General features: G+C 39.6%; 2 protein-coding genes across 2 annotated transcripts; one reads left to right on the plus strand and one right to left on the minus strand.

The window, feature by feature from the left end:
- Positions 1 to 2,585: 2,585 nt before the first annotated feature.
- On the minus strand, positions 2,586 to 8,803 carry hscb (HscB mitochondrial iron-sulfur cluster cochaperone). Its single transcript, XM_073465937.1, has 6 exons — positions 8,296 to 8,803; positions 8,079 to 8,175; positions 4,756 to 4,845; positions 4,440 to 4,584; positions 2,980 to 3,027; positions 2,586 to 2,824 (listed from the first exon to the last, which is right to left on the minus strand). The coding sequence occupies exons 1-6, from the start codon at positions 8,664 to 8,666 to the stop codon at positions 2,730 to 2,732; spliced, it is 846 nt and encodes a 281-aa protein (XP_073322038.1). The 5' UTR covers positions 8,667 to 8,803; the 3' UTR covers positions 2,586 to 2,729.
- A 63-nt stretch (positions 8,804 to 8,866) lies between these two features.
- On the plus strand, positions 8,867 to 18,693 carry lrrc8ab (leucine rich repeat containing 8 VRAC subunit Ab). Its single transcript, XM_073465936.1, has 4 exons — positions 8,867 to 8,965; positions 9,604 to 9,729; positions 11,626 to 13,744; positions 13,913 to 18,693. Exons 3-4 carry the CDS (start codon positions 11,633 to 11,635, stop codon positions 14,186 to 14,188), a joined length of 2,388 nt encoding a protein of 795 aa, XP_073322037.1. The 5' UTR covers positions 8,867 to 8,965; positions 9,604 to 9,729; positions 11,626 to 11,632; the 3' UTR covers positions 14,189 to 18,693.
- Positions 18,694 to 19,247: the final 554 nt, after the last annotated feature.

Consider the following 19,247-nt stretch of genomic DNA (forward strand, 5'->3'; position numbering starts at 1 on the left):
ACAGCAGCCGAGCGGAGGGGCGAGGATCATACAGACTGCTGCTCAGCACCAGTGAGTCATTCTCCATCGGTTTAGACCTTCGTCAATCAGACCTTTCATCAGCTGTGTTTGTATCCACAGCTGAAGTTTGGATTGTGTTTGTACTCCATCATTATGAGCCAAATAGTCTACATTTTCAGTCTTAATGTGACTAAGAGAACATTATGATTAAGGCATGGATCACGAGAACACATTAATCTTATTATGGTATTTATGTTTAGGCCATATGGAAGTGATTCATATACTGCAATTATGACACGCACTATTAGTCACGTTGTTGGGGGCTTATTTAGACACTTTAATCCAGGTAAGATTGTTCTCCACTGTTTTTTTAAGATGCACGATTACCCATTATTCCTCAAATAATTTGGTTTTTCACAGGTCTCAGGTTGGGTTGCAAGAAAACAACATCTTTAATACAAAGGGACTATTCTGGATGCTATGAAAAATGAAAAACAAAATAAGCCCCAGCTATTACACAATTCCAAATAAATGAAAATAAATATTTAGGTATTAATGCATGCAGACAGTCTCATTATTATTCCCACTGTGTTACAGGAATGATTTGAAATTTTGCGAAACACGCTTGATCGCTTTCTTGCCGAGAGTTTGGCAAGAAGATCAGAACTACTTCGTGTGTGCATTAAATGTGAAGCTACAGCCTGCAGCTGGTTAGCTTAGCATAGCATGAAGACTGGAACAAAGGGAAACCAGCCAGCTTGCTTTTGCTCCAATGTAACAGAAGCATACACTTGCATGAACTTAACCCACAGTGCGTCATTTCTGCTGCTAGGAGTCCCTCACTGAAAACAAAAGATGGAGTTTGATGATGTCGTGACATAGCGTGGGATCATGGGAGTTGTTATCCTCATTGTTAAACAACCAGTATTTCCGAGGAACAAGACTTCCTTCCTCACTCTCTCACATATCATCAGTGTTTTCTGGTGTTTCTCTGGAAGTTATAGGCTCTAGCTTCATATTTAGCAGACAGATATGAGAGTGCTATTGTTCTTCTCATCTAACTTGCAACAAGAATTTGAGCAAGCTTATTTCCCAAACTGTCGAACTGCTGCAGTAACTAACATAACCAAGAGGAAGTCCTCATACTGGGTCATGTAGACTTGTTTAGAATATTTGAAATAACCCAGTGAACCATGACCAGTAAATCTAAGTAAACACTCTGGCAGTAGCAGTAAATTGTGTAGTGTGCCTGATGCTGACCTAACTCATTCCATGGTGGCCCCATGTACCTAGTTCATTTTGCCAAGCTTTCCAATCCAAGTCAATTTCACAGCCCAGCTGTAGTGAGGTTTTTTCCCCCCCCCCTGCCTTTCGTCTCTTTCAAACTCAATTTCAAAGAGTTCTGGGAGACAGCAGTGTCTTCAGCGTTGGTCGATCACATTTTCTCATTAATTTAAAGGCGCCATAGATGCCTTCCGATTACAACATGAATAATGAATAGGCCTGTTAGTCTCCTTGTGGCGGGAGAAGCCCTGTTTAATTCGCTGTCTATCCATGTGTATTAAGGAAACTGCTTCTCCGCGGCAAAAAAACCCTAAACAGCTTCAGACACATGACATTGTTGTTCCAGAGTTAATAAACAACCAGTCAGGATGTGTTACAGCAGGATGTTCCAGCAGGGCTCTGGGGCACAGAAAACACTGACATTGTAAAGCCACTAATAAACACAAAACGGTTTAGGATGCAATGCTAGTGTGTGTCAAATAACATTTTTCATATGACATATGATCTGATCGTTCACTTTCTGCTATCAGATTGAGTGACACCTCCCATATTTCAGTGTGATTACACCTGTATCAGTTTCTCGGATCAAAAGCCATGATGTGACCGAAACTCCAATTTGCAAAGTAATTACAGATTATTACATATTTTTTCTATCATATTGAAAAAAAACGTGAAACATTAAAGAGGGAAATTGATGAATTTACATTCAGTTGCCCCCATCAGTGCGCTGCAGGCATAGATGTACAGGGGTCAATGTTCATCAATTTATGAGCTAGAAATTACACAGATCACAGATCTTTGGCTCATCAAGTGATTATCATTCAGTGGGGCATTCCTTATTACCATAGCATTAATGCTACATATGAAGCCACCATTAATAATTCAATAGGCTGTCTCCCTCCATAAAGGACTTCCTACTGGTCTCACATCCACTTCATACAACATGTACTGCTTCTCTGCATGATGACTGTCAAGGTGTTATGTCTCCACCTAAAGGTAACCCGAGGAACTGAGTGAGAGCCCTGCGTCTGTGTGCGAGTCCCACATGACAAATGCTGAACTGATAGGCAGGATAATCATATAAACACTCTGAGCACCATTTTAATCAGAGCCTGTTATAGATCGCTGTCATATTTAATGATGCATTGGGTACAAGTGGATATGATTAGGCTTGTGAAATTAGTGGAATTCAAGGGGGATACTGTATGCATCAAATTAGACCCTCATATCTAGCGGTATACAGCTTTTAATCAGAAAATAGCAGATTAAGTACAAATCACCATTAATTCAGTTGTGTAGTATACATTAAAAGTAAAGTTTTATTATTCAACTTGAGCAATACATTTACATGAGCCCAAAACAAATGTACAATAATTTGTGTGCTTCTGTGCAAAACTTTTTAAAAGTAGCTAAAAATGTGAAGTGACACAAAGTGGAACTAAAAGTTACATTAAATCAGAAAGTTTCTCCTTCACTTTCTCCTCGATGTTTGCGTAGTATTTCATTTGGGCAAGCAGTGCTTTTGCAGTCTGAAGATCTCCTGATAAAAAATAAAGAAAAAGAGAGAGAGTGCAAAAGGAAGTTCAATCAATGACTCACTGAGCGACTTAAAGCAAATCTTTCAGCATAGATCACAATACAAACAAAACAGTGAGTGGGAAGAATAGAAAGTGTTTCAATGCAACGTCTGAATACCTTTGAGCAGGGCAGCATCTATCTCCTTTGTCAAGTCTGCCAGCTTCCCTGCAAGTGAGGAGGAGACGAGTTCCGGTTCAACAAAGCAACTTAGAAAAAACAAATAATCATACATGTTGTGTTGACACACAAACCAAACAGACCGTATACACAGAGATAAATCTGTTGTGCATGCATCAGTCATTGGTCTGAAGTTTTCAACCTTGTCGTGCACTGCTTTTTAAGATTTTCATGAAATCACATCCCATTTTTGCTACTATTTATGGTTTGCATTATCCGTTCAATGCATTAACATTGTGTAAATATCATTCTTTATAGTAGTTTTCATTGTTGGGAATTGGTGGGAATGGCGCCATTCCAACTGGCAGTGAGATATTGCTGTTGGGTATAATTTATAGAAGACGCTAGCAAAGCATCACAGTTCATAAAATAAGCACAGAAGAAACAAACAAGTTGGCCGATTTCATGTATCTCTCCAATGCAAATCAACCGCCAGTTGTCTACTTGGAAGTAGTCTCACATTGCCAGACCTATCTCCCAGGACTGGACAAAAGGTTTGGCTGTACCAATTATTATTCTGGTATCGGGGAGAACAAAACCTCTCTGGCTTGTTTGTATTTCTCTAAACCAATCGCAACTGTCTTGGGCGGGGCTAAACCCAATATGCAGCGAGGGTGCCCCCACATCCATACAGTTAGCGATCAGTTTAGTGTTAGACTAGCTTGCCATATTCAGCGTGTAGATTGGTAGCCAAGAGGTTATTCTAAGTGCTGTATCGTAGGCAAGTGGACTTGTTTCAGTTTCTTGAAGACGTTTCACCTCTCATCCAAGAGGCTTCTTCAGTTCTAACTAAATGGAGGGGAGTTGCAGGCTTTAACACTCTGTGTGGGAGTGTCCTTACAGAGTCGTTAACGACTGTAAAAGCCTGCAACTCCCCTCCACTTATTACCATGACCTGGATGACTGAGAGCCTTCATCAACATGTAGCTAAGAGGTTGTTGTTGTTTCCTTTTCCAACAGGGTTTTTGAATACAGTAACACACAGGTAGCGGAAGGGAGGAGAACGCAATGGCAGGCTTATACCTACAGTCTACATCCACCGAGTCAGACTTACCTGGAAGTAAATGTTATTAGCTCAACGTCACATTGATTCAGTCTATTACACTGCACTTGTTGTTACCATGGTAACCATAGGTGTCACCAAATCAGTCAGAACTGAAACCTTAACGATTAGCCATTTAAAGCCTCGAAACAAAGCATGTCTGAGTCAGTAAGTTCAGTCAAATAAAGATTTTTTTCTTTCTTAATATTATTATTTTTTTGCCTAAGACGGATTGTGTGCCAGCGCCAATTAGCCAGGCGCATACTCTCGTCCTCCAGTGCTAGTTTATGACCAACAATCAGCTCAAATCAATCAACCAGACTTCCACTCAATAAATAGAACAGACATATTCGTTTACCTTTTGTGTCTTGGCCGATCCTATTGGCTGCTTCTGGAGTCTGTGCTTCATCAAGGGCTTCATTGATCTCCATCAGCTCCATTAGAAACTCCGAATCAGCGCTGGAGTCGGTGCCCTCTTCTACAGGCATCCCCTCCAGCTCCAGCTGAAACACAGGATGGGGGATCGTGAAACCCGGCTGCTCCTTTAAATGCATGTCACTACTCTTGGCTCTCAGATGGTGGAGGTGTTTAAGAACACGTGATCAGACAGACAAAGCTTGCAGTAATGAAAATAAACTATTCATTAGAAGTTTAGTCAGGGATTTCAAACTCACCATATAAAGACCTCGACTCAAAGGCTTAAGCAGAGTCTTGTATGCTTTGTTCACAAGTGCCGACTGAATTTCTGAATACTCCTGTTCTTTCTGCAAAAGAGGGTTCTGTTAATTTTCTATTCATAGAAAGTGCAAATGCATTCATTTAAAAAAATATATAATTTCTGTTTTTAATTAGCATACTGTGCATTTGGAACAGCAAATATTCACATTATCTAGAGTTACAAGTCAATCTGTTACAAAAGGTAATAACATCTGAGCTAGTTTACACCTTGCCACCCCAATGTATACCGCTGTCAGTTTCTGAAACACTGAATCCTTGGTGATACTGACAATTAGGTGTATGACATACAGCTACTCTTTTGTAGTCAAGCAGTTTGGGACCCTTCAAGGGATGCAGGTGTAAGTTCGACACGACAGATGTGTGGAAACAAGCCGGGGAGGAAAATATCTTGGAAATGGTTGGCAGATCCGAGTACATTTTGCAGCTATCAGGTCTGTCAGCTCTTGTGAAAATCAATAGTCTCAAGCTCTGGCCCATGGGCCCATCGTGTGGAGCTGTTTCTGTAATAACAACCAGTGCAGTAGGTGGCTGCCTTGTAGCCTTGTATAAGTAATGAGTTTTCTATATATGATGAAGACCCCTGAGGCTGGAAGATGTCTAATTAAGAAAAAATGGCCAGAGGTGCTGATAAATAAAACACAGTCGGTACAATATTGGACAGGCTGTGTGTGAAGAAAGCATTTAGGTTACCCTTCCTCTCTCATAGTCTGATGAATATGAGTTTAGCTTTCACATCATATGATGACAACATTCTGCATTGTGCTTTTCCACCTGAGTGTACAGAATAAATTACGTGCGAAGCAACACACCTCCGCACCACCTTGTACTCATTATGCTTATTCTTCTTAACTGCGGTGCGATTTTTTTTAATGATCCACGGGGGGGAAACTGGATAATGTGAAAATTTTGTCAATTGTTTACCACTTTGTAAAATAACCTATAAACAACTTGCTTTAAACTCCTCGGCAGCGTTGGGCCAAGTCTTAATTCTTTCCCGGACGTTTTTAAAGCTGCACTAGTCGAGGCTTTTATGTAAAATATTGGCCTACCTGTCCCGTCAGCCTAACTGTGCTTTGGGCTGTATGTGATTTACCAAGTGCATGAGACCAACTTTTCCACACACAATTCTGCCGTTAGTAAAGTGCACTTGTCACTCTATGAGAAGTGATAAATCAAAAGTGAAGACCAAATTCATTTCCTTCAGAGCAGGTTGATCGCTCCATCACAAGACAAGTGGACAAACCAGAATTGGATTTCTTTCCTTCCTTTCTTTTATTATAAGTCATCACCATGAGTTTGCTGTGTGCATTTTACTGATGACATTCTATACGATTCCTAAAAAGCAGCAGAGGCTGAGACGTCCTGACTTTAAGTCCCTACTATGAGTCAAGCTCCCATGATACTGCATCGTACATTTTAATGACTATTGTCTTGATTAATTTCTTAATCAAGACAACAGTCATTAGCTCGGGCTTATATTTAATTTTGCCAGGTGTTTTGGGGGTAAAAATTTACACTACTTAATTTTGCTCTACTGCCCAAATACACCTTTAAGCCTAAATTGGATGGATTTCAGCTTTAATTGCATGGCTTATTTGAGGCATGTAAGCCAGTATTTCTTACGTAACAACTCTGCAAGTGAATTCAGCTGTTAGTTGCATAGATGCCATGCAATTAACTTGGAACGACTTTGATACACTCAAAATCTACCATTCAATTTGTCCAGCAAACTTTATTTGTTCTGCACCTTTGGCATTTCTTCATTGTGTTTTTAACACTTATATCTCTACTTTGTTCTTTATTATTGAAAAGGGAGTCATTTGCCCGCTTTCTTTTTCCTTCTTTGCAATTTTCTAAGTTTCAATGTGCGGTAAGTTGTTTTTCACAGTAGACATCTCGACATGCCGTCGCAGGAAAAGCACGGGTGTATATAATGAGTCATTCCATACTGACTCACCTAGGCCCTCCCAGTTTATGTCATGGATTGTCTTAAAAATTCATGTGAAAACTTTTATTTAATTCATGGGACTTGGCAAAATCGTATAGCTGTACTCCAAATTCTTTTTTAGTGATAAACTTTGAAGTTTGGTCCCAACAAGTATTCATTTAAATAGTTGTTGCAGATTTTACAGTAATCACAAAAATATCTAGCTTCAGAGCAGTGGATATCTGTCTATGTGTGATTCCCTTTTGAGCCCTATTCTTTGGGTTCAGGAATGTTACAGCTTATAAAAGGTTTGGTTAGTTACATAGTAGATGAGGTGAACTAATTTCTGACATCAACTTGTAGTATTAGAAAACCATACAGCAAGTCCTGGCTAATCTGACCTAAAACAGTTTTGGGAGGACTATTGAAGCATTTAAAGAGGGCAATTATAATTAATTTCATCATGAAGCAGTTTGATGTGGTAGTGAGATCATTTAGACCCGCTCACTTGGAAATTATATATTTCATTAAGTTAAAGACTAAGCTTGGTTCATTGACAGACACAGGGAACAAGATGACATCATCTCGTATGCAACAAACCAAGTCATTACATGCTGTAATTTGCAGTGAAAATAAGCCAGTGGCGAGGCTTAGAATACACAGATTTAGCTCAGAGGGTCAAACCTCTTAAAAAGTATTTTGAGTACAGCTATAGGATTTTTGCTTTTGAGTTTAATCAAAGTTTTTATATGAATTTCTCCGGAAAGAAAATCCATGATAGGAACTGGGAAAGTTCTGACGTCAGGCCGACTTGGCATGATATGACACAATAGTATAATGGTATTGTGTATACTGGCTTGCTGGAAGCGCCTCTTGAGATACTGGCAACTGAGACATTTTTAATGTCATTAGACACACTTTTGCTTTTTCTGAGAGAAAATATCATTCACCCCCGTTTCCATTTTTTGCACGTTTTCCACTTGTCTTTCCTCCTCTCTTTCATCTTTTCAGTTGTTTAGCTTTTGATTCCTCCGACTTGCTCTGACCTCATTTGCTCAATAGCTTAATATATGCAAAGCTGCCTTACAAACAAGGACCAAAGTTTGCCGTGTCTTGTTACAGACCCATTTTTAAACTTTGTCCGGAGTTATTCCCTTGGCAAAATCACAATGAATCATACAAACAAAACACAAATGCACAGAGAAGTGGCGTAATAGGGACACTGGGTCAAGCCCAATTTCCTGTGTCACACTTGCACTAATAGATAGGCCAGCCTCAGATGACTCATACACCATGTTACTCAACTAATCCCCATTACATTTCCGTCCCTACCGCAGATTTCTGGCTGAAGTTGTCTGGATGTAGAGATCGCTGGAGCTGCAAGTATCTTTTCTGCAGCTTTTGTGTGTCCAATGTGAATGTGTGGTCACTGAAAAGAGGCAACACATGGTAACATGGATTTTTGTTGCTCACATACTGACTTGTAGATACAATTGTCATGAGTTAGATAATGGGTAAATTAGGTAAAAAATAAATAAATAAATCTCACCAATCCATAATTTTGAAGAAGGATGTCCCTTCATCAGGAGGCTGGACTACTTTGCATGACATGCAGAAGAATGCAGGCGATTTCTCAAGAGGCTGTTTGCATTTCCAGCAGTTCAGTTTGACTTGACCTGTACAGTAATTCCTGGGTGAACGGACTAGGCTGGTGTAATAAAATGTCTTTCTTTCCTTTCCCAGTGCTTTGAAGTTCGTTGTGTGGTGCCATGTGTCCTTCGTGGGGAAGCTGGTAGACATGCAATGTGCTGAACATGTAACAGCTTTATAAACAGACTGTCGCTTCGTCGTCATGAGCCCGTTTGGGCGCAGTGAAGCCCGAGGTGAGCACAAAATCCGAAGAGAGTTTAATGCCAACATTTCCGCTATTCAAATACACAGTTCAATACTGTTGTGGACTCAATCAAACACATAAGGGAGGCTCCTTACTGTCATAACACGAACATCTCTCCTCCAGAGAAGGGAGCGGAAGTGCGTTCTTCTTCTACGGTTTCAGCATGCACCACACTGACACCCGTCGGCCTGGCGGTGTAACTGCTCCGGAGGTGCTGGGGAAAACAACAGCTAGCAAGCTGAGCTGCTAGCAACAATGAACGCAATTTGTTAGCAACTATTGATATTAAAGTAGAGTTGGATTAAATCGCAGCACATCGAGCGTCGTAAGTTGAATATCGTAGTAGTTTTAATACATGTTAGCGGTGTAGCACTGTCATTAAGTTCAGCGTTTGATAGGATGTAAACTTCCCGATGAGAGAGAGAGCCGGTGGTCAGTATGTAGTTAGCTAGGTTAGCGCACTAGCTAACAGCAGCCTAGCCTAGTTCGCTAACGTGCTTAACAGCGAAAATTGTGCTTCTCTGTGGTCGGTGTTAATATGCAGCTTGCTGTCAGATATCGTTGTACTTACATAAATACATTGTGTGTCATTATTTAGTCGTAGATATAATGAAACAGCAAGTTTTAACAAACTTTCTGTTCAGGAGCGCTTGCTCAGCTACCTAGCGAGATGACAAAGACATCTCATGCTAACGTGACGAGCGGTGACAGATGTATAGTCGGTACAGTCATCTTAATTAACACATGTATCTGACAACACGAACCATATCTGGCACGATGTATTATATTACCAAAACCCGTAAAGGCAAACGTCGTTTGTTAGAAAGTATTGTTGTTTAAACATAACTTGGAGCAGTAGGACGCATTCAGATAACTTTCTTGACGCATTGGTAAAGTATATCACTCCCGAGTATGCTAGAAAAAAGCTGAAACCACATTTCTATCTGCCAATATCTCTGTCAGGTTTTCAATTCAACCCCATGGCGATGAGAGAGGCAGTGGTCCATGAAGAGTTCTGGATACACAGAGAGTGGCTTGTCCACCAGGGACATCATCAGGCACTGGAGCACAGATAACACATCCAAACTGGTGAGTATTTTATTTACTGAGTGTACTTGCTGCTGATCCATCATCTACCCAATCCAGGCTGTTACACTGGAATGGTTATTATGTGTGCAAAAGTTCCTCTGAACTGGAGCCAGTCCAAATATGCTTATTTGGCCGAGGATCAGACTAGACGTCTTGACTCCTCGCCTTTACAGCTTCCTAACAAAGTACAAGCTCTGATGAATGCCCAGCCCCGACACTTGTTGTGTATGTGTAGGTGTGGGTTTTTGGGGGCGGTGGGGTTGCAAAAGGTGACGGTGGAGTATTCCAGAGAGACACTGGTTGGAGACAGCGGCTCCTATAAGGTAAACAGGATCTCCTCCTGAAGGTCAAGGGAGGTGCTTCTCAAGGCCCCCGCAGACAATACTCTGGGTATTATTAACGGAAATGGCTAAGAATAGAGAGCAGCCGAGCAAGGTGGCTCCTCTGGCGGTCGTGTTGTTTGGGTTAAACAAGCCAAAACGGAACATCATCTTTAGAAGAGTGACTTCTCAAGCTTACATGCTGGGTGTGTCACACTCACACAAGGCTAGAGGTTGATTTGGGTGGTTTTATCCAGGAGTAGTTGTGGATTGCTCTTGACTGTTTAGGTATGGAGTTTTGTGCTTTCAGATCTGTAAGTAGAACCTTTTTTTAAAGTGTATTACAAACATTTTTATCTGGCACCACGAGCAAATATTTCTCGTGTGTTTTTTGTTGGGTTATATTTCATACCAACAGCTTGAAGTAATAACTTACGAGGGTCTTCCAGCCTGTGTGCCTGATGTAGAGATGAGGTGTCATGGTTACATACAAGATTTACTCCTAATTAGAGACAGTAAATATTGATAAAGTCCTCTTTCACAGTATTTGTAATTTTATTTCATAATATAATTATCTAATACTTTTTCTGGAACATACATTAAAATTGTTAATGGATTACATAATCATGCAGGAATTTGTGGTTTGGGCTAATCCAACAACTTTAATACCTGAGTGTATAATGTCTCACAGCATGTTATTATAGCACCTTCCTCTATTCCAAGTTAGTGGTGTTGCATCTATAACACCCTCGAACAACAGTATCAGCACCATTACTGACTCACAGGATATTTCATTATAATGACTGATCTATGTTACTAATTCTTTGTGACTGTTATTTTTGTGCAACAATGCAATTTTCAGTATCACAGTACTTGATACAGTTTGAAGTACTTAGTTTCAGTGGTATAATCAGAATTAGATGAGGAAAAGTGGGATCAGTGCAACCCTGCTAATTACAGTGCTCTCCCAATGAAAATCGGGCACAAAGGTTTTTCTTGATTAAGTCTATCCGAAGTGATTGTTCTGTTAATTTAGTCATTTATTTTGTTTATAGCCTGGATAGACTTTCAAGGCAGCTGCCTCATTGTCTTTTTTTCATTTGCTTCAACAACCACTTAAATCTTGTAGGGACTAAATAAATTGCAGATAAATTACCTTAAGATTCCATTGATAGCTGATCATTTGGCCAAAACATTTGAAACACTATGTCCAGTGTGGTAGTACTTTAGAAAGTGAGATTAATTGAGTCTGTTTAACAAAAGTTAAATCGATAACATGGTACCCCACTCAGTGGAGTCAATCAGGCAATTCTTTGTCACAAGCATGAATCTTTATTTCATTACTCCTGACAGCCTTCAAATTAACCGTCTGCAATGTTCTGATGTTTGACCTTGTTAGTTAGCATTCTAGTATTGATTTGTCATCTTGCTATTGTGTTGTGGTTGAGGTAAAGGCTATTCAGGCATTAGAGGGATTTTGTAGAAAACCATTTCTGCAGTGTCTTGATGTTTAACAAAGTTATTTAATTCAGCATATCTCTGTCTCATGATCATGTCCTCAATTCATTTTCCACAGATAAACCATGATTCCCATCACTGAGCTGCGGTACTTTGTGGACACACAGCCAGCATACCGCATCCTGAAACCATGGTGGGATGTATTCACGGACTACATCTCCATTGTTATGCTTATGATTTCTGTGTTTGGGGGGACGCTGCAGGTCACTCAGGACAAGATGATCTGCCTGCCCTGCAAATGGGTAGTCAATCAGACCTGCAAGAAGAACTTCAATTCTACCCTCGCCACATCTTTGTTCTTGGAGCCCAAAGGGATCCAGTATGATCTGGACCGCCACCAGTACAACTATGTGGATGCTGTGTGCTATGAGAATAGATTGCACTGGTTTGCCAAGTATTTTCCTTACCTAGTATTACTTCACACACTTATTTTCCTAGCTTGCAGCAACTTTTGGTTCAAGTTCCCACGGACAAGTTCCAAACTAGAGCACTTTGTATCCATCTTGCTGAAATGCTTCGACTCCCCATGGACAACTAGGGCACTGTCGGAGACTGTGGTTGAAGAGAGCGACCCAAAACCAATGAAAATGAATGGCTCAATGGACCACAAGGAGTCTGTTATCAGTGAGGATGTTGAAGCAAGTGTTCCTATGCTCCAAAGGACAAAGACACGCTTTGAGCAGGGGATTGTAGATAGAACAGAAACCGGGGTTTTGGACAAGAAAGAGGGCGAACAGGCGAAAGCCCTGTTTGAAAAAGTAAAAAAGTTCCGTATACACGTTGAAGAAGGAGACATTGTGTACAGACTGTACATCCGTCAGACTATCATAAAAGTCATCAAGTTTATTTTGATAATCTGCTATACAGGGTATTACGTGCACGATATTAAATTCAGTGTCGACTGTTCGGTAAATATAGAGAGCCTGACAGGTTACAGCGTGTACCGTTGTGCTCACCCACTGGCTACACTTTTTAAAATTTTGGCCTGTTTCTACATTAGCTTAGTGGTGGTGTATGGTTTGATCTGCATGTACACACTTTGCTGGATGCTCCGGCGCTCTCTGAAGAAGTACTCCTTCGAGTCGATACGGGAAGAGAGCAGCTACAGTGACATACCCGATGTGAAGAACGACTTTGCATTCATGATGCACATGATCGATCAGTATGACCCTCTGTACTCAAAACGCTTTGCTGTGTTCCTCTCAGAAGTAAGCGAGAATAAGCTGAGGCAGCTCAATCTCAACAATGAGTGGACACTGGACAAGCTCAGGCAGAGGATTACGAAGAACTCTCAGGAGAAGTTGGAGTTGCACCTTTTCATGCTGAGTGGCATACCAGACACAGTATTTGACCTGATGGAGTTGGAGGTTCTTAAACTGGAGCTTATCCCCGATGTCACCATCCCCCCGATCATCGCCCAGCTCGTCAACCTGCGAGAGATGTGGCTCTACCACACCCCGGCCAAAATCGAAGCTCCTGCACTGGCTTTTTTGCGTGAGAACTTAAAGTCTCTGCACATCAAGTTCACTGACATCAAAGAGATTCCCTTATGGATCTACAGTTTGAAGAACCTGAGTGAACTTCATCTTACAGGGAATCTGAGCGCGGAGAACAACCGTTACATTGTCATTGATGGTCTCCGGGAGCTCAAGAGGCTCAAAGTTCTTCGTCTGAAGAGCAATCTCACCAAGCTACCTCAAGTGGTGACAGATGTGGGCATGCACCTCCAGAAGCTTTCCGTCAATAATGAAGGCACCAAGCTAATGGTGCTCAACAGCCTGAAGAAGATGGTGAACCTGACAGAACTGGAGCTCATTCGCTGTGATCTAGAGCGCATACCGCACTCAATCTTCAGTTTGCACAACTTGCAGGAGATTGATCTGAAGGACAACAACCTGAAGACCATCGAGGAGATCATCAGCTTCCAGCACCTTCATCGGCTGGTCTGCCTTAAGCTCTGGTACAACCAGATCGCCTATATTCCCATCCAGATTGGCACCCTGACCAACATGGAGAAACTGTACCTGAACAGAAACAAGATTGAGAAGATCCCCAGCCAATTGTTTTATTGCCGCAAGCTGCGCTTCCTGGACCTGAGCCATAACAACCTGACCTATATCCCTACAGACATTGGCTTCCTACAGAATCTTCAGTACCTGGCAGTGACAGCCAACAGGGTGAGTACTTGAATAATCACTTTTTCATTTTTGTTGATCGAACACATACATTGCAATATTTCTTTCTATATTGTTTGCAGCCATTTGTATGCTGCTGAAAACTTACAAATTGTTATTCTGCTTCGCTTCTCTCCCGTTAACCCCCACACACACACCTTGAAAATGAAGATTGAGGGCCTGCCTAATGAGCTGTTCCAGTGCAAGAAGCTTCGCACTTTGAACTTGGGGAACAATTGCCTGCAGTCTCTGCCATCACGGTTTGGAGAGCTGACCGGGCTGACACAACTAGAGCTGAGAGGAAACCGGCTGGAGTGTCTGCCCGTAGAGCTCGGCGAGTGCCGACAGCTAAAGAGAACCGGTCTCGTGGTAGAGGAGGACCTTTTCAACACCCTGCCCACGGAGGTCAAGGAACAGTTATGGAAAATTGACAAAGAACAAGCTTGAACAGGACTGTGGCTGTGAGTGAAAACGGATATTATACAACTGGGCTCAGACACAGGAGAGAACGCCTGTTCTGTCTGCAAGAGCTCGTTGAAGCAGGCAGTAGTCCTGCTGCAGTGTACTGTCAGTAAGGATGGGTATCATGAACAAGAGCCAGTTTGGCAGAACCAAATTACTGATAGTTTCAGGTTGTTCTCTTGAGTCTTAAGTGTGCAGTCGGTTTTCCATCTTTTACAAACAACTTCTCAGGCCTACCATTATAACCCAGTAACGATGCTTTTTAGCAATAATGTAGCATTGCCATTGTGATCAGCAGTGTGTGTTTACATTTTATGCTTCGTGGTTGTGGTGAAGTTTAAAAATGCAAAACTGCAGACCAACTTTGCTACAGACAGAAAAGAACTTGAACAAAGTTTTACCGCTCACAATAACTTAAACAACAGGTCTAATGAAGATAGAATACATGATGAAAATAATCTTTCCAGTATTGTTAGATTTACAAATGACCTTTCCATTTTTAATTGCAGTGTATGCATTGTCAAACTGCAAACATCACTTGTTCCACTTATTTTAAGTTTTAGCAAATTCCTAATCCGGTCATAACATTGATCAAGAAATCCTGACAGGCAAGAGGCTGTAACTCTCATTTTCTCTTTTCTTTCAGAAAGAAATATGCAGATGTTCACTCAAAATATTTGACAAGTGATCTGATTATATTACCAAATGCTCTATTTGTGTATAGGGAATGATATTAACCTTTTGTCATTGCCTTTCTGCTGAAGAGGGATGGCAATGGCGGAAATAGCTTGTGTACTTGTTTTGAAATTCATTGGAAAATCATGAAAGTAAGTAATCCAGGATAACTAATGATGAGACATGTAAAAAAATTAAAAAGAAGGATTCTGAGGTCCTTGTGTCTGAAAGGGTCGTCAAGGAGACTGTTAGTTGTACAAGTCCTGCAGAAAGGTTGTCCTTGGTTGGCCTGAGTCTTGGTAGCAGCACAACGTGTGCTATCAGACAAGAAAGTGGGGAGCCAGTTTGGTAGAGTGAATTCCTTTTCCTCGGGTAAGATTGGTATTGTGTTTGACCACCAGCTGTGCTTGAGGAAAGGCAGTTTTTCCACTGTATGCTACCAAGTGTATGAGTATTACAAAACATCTGCCTCATACAATTACATCTGTGAAGCATGTTATCAGCACGAAGATACCCAACTCCTTACTGCCAGTATACTATCACTGGGAATTCTATTCTAATCTATTTTATGATCATGCTGCATCTGCATTGTTTGTTTGTAATGAATTGCACAGAAAAAAATGAACAAATCTGGGGAAATGCTGAGAAGGTTTTGAATGAGATGAATCATGTCTGAGTCAATGGAATTAGAGGTTTATGCAGGATAATAGCGTATTGACATTGAAATTGAGCCTCCAAACATTGGTAATATGTCTAAAACATACATAACACTAGATTGGTTTCTGACCCTTTTTGTAGTGCATATGTAGTAAGCACTGGTCTGCTCTTATGTCCTGAAAGTGGAGTGATATTGTCTGCAAATGACAATTAAAAAAACAAGACTTTTCTTAAGTTAGGTTTTCTAAGCACCAGGCCTTGTGTTTATTTCAGTTTGTTATCATAACATTGTTTATTAATTAATAAATTAATTCATATGTTTCTACCTTCAATTGGGTAGTGTGAGATTACATCTCCAATCTAAAAATATTTAAATAGCTATATTAGAATTTTGGCCATATATGGCAATTTCTGACACATTTCTGAAATTCAAATTTGAAAGCTTTTACGTTGAAAAGCTTAAAGCTTGTTTAATCTATAAAGCAACATTCCAGTTAATGGAAAGAAAAATGGTGGTTACTATAAATTAATTTGTCATTGGCAAGAAAGATAATGAAGCATTTTTTTTCAGAAGAGCCATGACTTTCTTGTCAGTTGCCTTAACTTAAATTAACTCCTTCTGTGTTATGTACTGTTTCTGTTTTTGTTGTGGCATCTGTGCAGTTGAGAACAAGTCATTATACTCTTGATCATGATTTTTATGCAGATAAATGTCTTTAAATCTGCACTAGACTACCCAACCCCAAATGCTAATGGGAGTAACAGGACAGGTCTGCTGTTTGTTTTATGTTTTGGTCTAATGGTTCATGTCCTCACTTCCTGTGTACTTTTCACAATTGACCCAACTTGACACCAGTAATTAGATTTGGGCAAATTAAAGAGAAATATGGTGTCTATACCATCTGTGATTAATGATACGTTATTTTCTGTTGGAGCTTCACTTTGTCAAATTGGCTGTGATTAACTTTATTTTATTAGACCTCTACTTTAATGCCGCTTTAACTCTCTTTATCAGTGTTGATGTGCACTGCTGACAACTTCTATATAGTGTTAAAGTAAGAGGGGTATGAACATTTTGATTTAAGTTAACCAGTAAAAAAATCTGTTTCAGTTTGATTTGTAAAAGTGATCTAGAAATGTAGCAGCTGGGTTTAGATTTTGATTATTGAAGTGACACAAGTTCATTTTGGGCATGAAAGTGGTTTTGTTTAATTGTATGATGGATTTCTTTTTTGTTTGTGTGGGGGTTTATTTGTGCCACATACACTCACCTCTTATGGAAACCCCTCCATGCCAGGGGATTAAAAAATACAAAAATATAGAGAAAAAAAATTTTAAATCTCAAAAACAATTACAAAGTAATATCTAATTTTAATTTAAGGAATTATCTATGTGATTGTTAAATCTCACAGCCATGTTCTGGTTTTAAACCTACCAGGTATTACAAATTCTATCTTGTGGGGGAAATGTGAGAATTTGTATTATTATAAATGTTTCTTTTCTTTTTTCTGTCGCAAATGGGCCTCCATACATTTTAGGTCAGGTCATTTAATCGTCATTTATTTCACAGCTTTCAAAGTGTGTTCATTTGTGAGGGATTGTTAAAAACTTTTTGCCTGCGAGTGACTGTTCTGCCCTTGTATTTTGCCACAATAAGCTGCACGATGCTAAAATTGTGGAATTCAAAATCAATGCACAGCTCTAACAGAGCACAACACACAATAGGGGTGCTGGTGTTGAGAAAAAATATCTGTTTATGTCTTGATAAACCTAACTGCAAAGAAAACTTGGAGAAGTAGCAATACACAGTACAGGAACTGGGTTAAAAAGTATAGAAATAGTTTAAGCTATGTACATTTATTTCAGTAACATGTTTAACTATGCTATATTGTGCAATATTGCCTTTATTTAAACTATGTAAAGGTTAGTCGTGATGTAGTTTTCTAATGTGCATGGGCATTCCTTTTGTCACATTAATTTTTACTAAGGTGATGGTGAGAGGTTAACTAGATTAGAGGTGATTGTTTTGGTCCTAGAGAATGCTTTTGCACTACAGCACCTCTCCCACAAGTTACATTTAGGTAAATGCAAATCATGGTATACAACTTGACGTATACAACACATGTTTTCTATGTTCTCCGAAATGGGAAGGTTCAACTGAATGACTGCCAGCCATGAGATTTAAATGGTCTTAGTTCAAATTAATTAATGTTGGTCCTTTAAGTCCCAGCTGGAGCATTCTAAATGACACCTCAGCAATACTCCTCCAATTAAGACAATCAACTATTAACTAATTAAGTGTGACTTGAGAACACCTTGTGTCAAATGTTGAGCACTGAAAGTTAAATGGTCAGTACAATAAAACATGAATAGTGTAGGTTGCTAGTAATGTGCTATAAGTAACTAAATTAGCTTTTGGTCTCATAGTTTTATTCTCTTTGCTTTCTGCATTTTCCTTCATTTTTTATCCTTTGACTTTTTTTTTTTCATTTTGACAGCTATTAGTATTATTACAATACAACTAAATTTCTCAGGAAGCCAGCTAGTACTCACTTCTTTTTTGAGTTGATTGCCTATTTTTTTATTACACCTGGTATTTTTATTAATTTAAACAGTTGTTTTATACAGTTACAGTTTTATATGCATTTCTATACATTATTTTCTAGTTTGGTGTATTTAATAACGACTGCTGGTTTAAAACAAAATGTGTTTGTGTTTTTAAAGAAACCACTCTGTTTAACCTTGATTCTGCATTTTTCCTCAATGATGATGTATAAATTGAGCTGTGTTGTTTCTCAGTTGTGTTTTCATTGTGATTAGCACAGATGAAGTGTGTGTGTGGGAGTGTTATGTGTGTGTGTGTGTGTGTGCGTGTGTGTTGGCGTGATGAGACTTTCTCACCCCTCAATGTTCATCTTCGTTCTTTCTCCTCATTCGTTAAGTTTGGGTACATTTCTTTTTCTCCCGACTCAAAACCGGTCACAGGTGATGTACAAATTTGGTTTGGTTGCCAAAACTTTTTCATTAGTAAGGAAATCATCAGTGCATCAGTATTGACATGAATGATGTGACAGTGAGTATTCTGTTTGAACACGTGTCCCATCCTCTCCTGCACACCATCCACTAGAGATAAAATAAAATAAATTTGTTCGACCAAATTTGTGTTGAGCGCCTTTTTTAATGTTGTGAATGACTCAGTTCTCTGTTATATTTCTGTGTTGGCTAGAGAACCTGACTGTTACCTGCCCAGATAACATATTAGATATTAGTCATAAGGTTAATCATATTATTCTAAAATTATTTATAACCCCTGTACGTGGCATTTTAGACAAACCCAGGGGCTGTCTGGTTATGGGACTGTCTCTTTTAATACAAGGCCACTTAAAGTTAAACTCCAGTTGCCGTTTTCAAAGTTTGTTATTCTGGATTATGATACACTAATGCACAATATCATCTAACATCATGAGGGCCTAAAAGTGCATCCTGTATTGTTATTTAATGTTGAGGCCTCATTCTTCAGACAGTCCCTGTATCAAGATCCAGTTTTAAGACATCCATCATCTCAGTTTTGTGCCTATATGTTGCATGTTGTGAAATGTCTCCAGTCATATGCATGTAGTTATTGTATATATGTCATACATACATCTGTATTATGTGACAAAACCAAATCAGTAAAAGAAAAGACAAAAACAAAACGACAACAACATAAATA

Source organism: Pagrus major, chromosome 5, assembly GCF_040436345.1.
Source record: "Pagrus major chromosome 5, Pma_NU_1.0".
NCBI lineage: Eukaryota > Metazoa > Chordata > Actinopteri > Spariformes > Sparidae > Pagrus > Pagrus major.

Bases quoted from the DNA above. Each gene is read 5' to 3' on its own strand.
- hscb (XM_073465937.1), bottom strand. From the start codon at position 8,666: ATGTTGGCATTAAACTCTCTTCGGATTTTGTGCTCACCTCGGGCTTCA. The intron at 4,846-8,078 runs GTAGGGACGGAA...CCTCTTTTGCAG, and splicing joins ACTTCAGCCAGAAATCTGCG to AAAGAACAGGAGTATTCAGA. The intron at 4,585-4,755 runs GTGAGTTTGAAA...CCTGTGTTTCAG, and splicing joins TGAGTCGAGGTCTTTATATG to CTGGAGCTGGAGGGGATGCC.
- lrrc8ab (XM_073465936.1), top strand. From the start codon at position 11,633: ATGATTCCCATCACTGAGCTGCGGTACTTTGTGGACACACAGCCAGCA. The intron at 13,745-13,912 runs GTGAGTACTTGA...TTGAAAATGAAG, and splicing joins TGGCAGTGACAGCCAACAGG to ATTGAGGGCCTGCCTAATGA.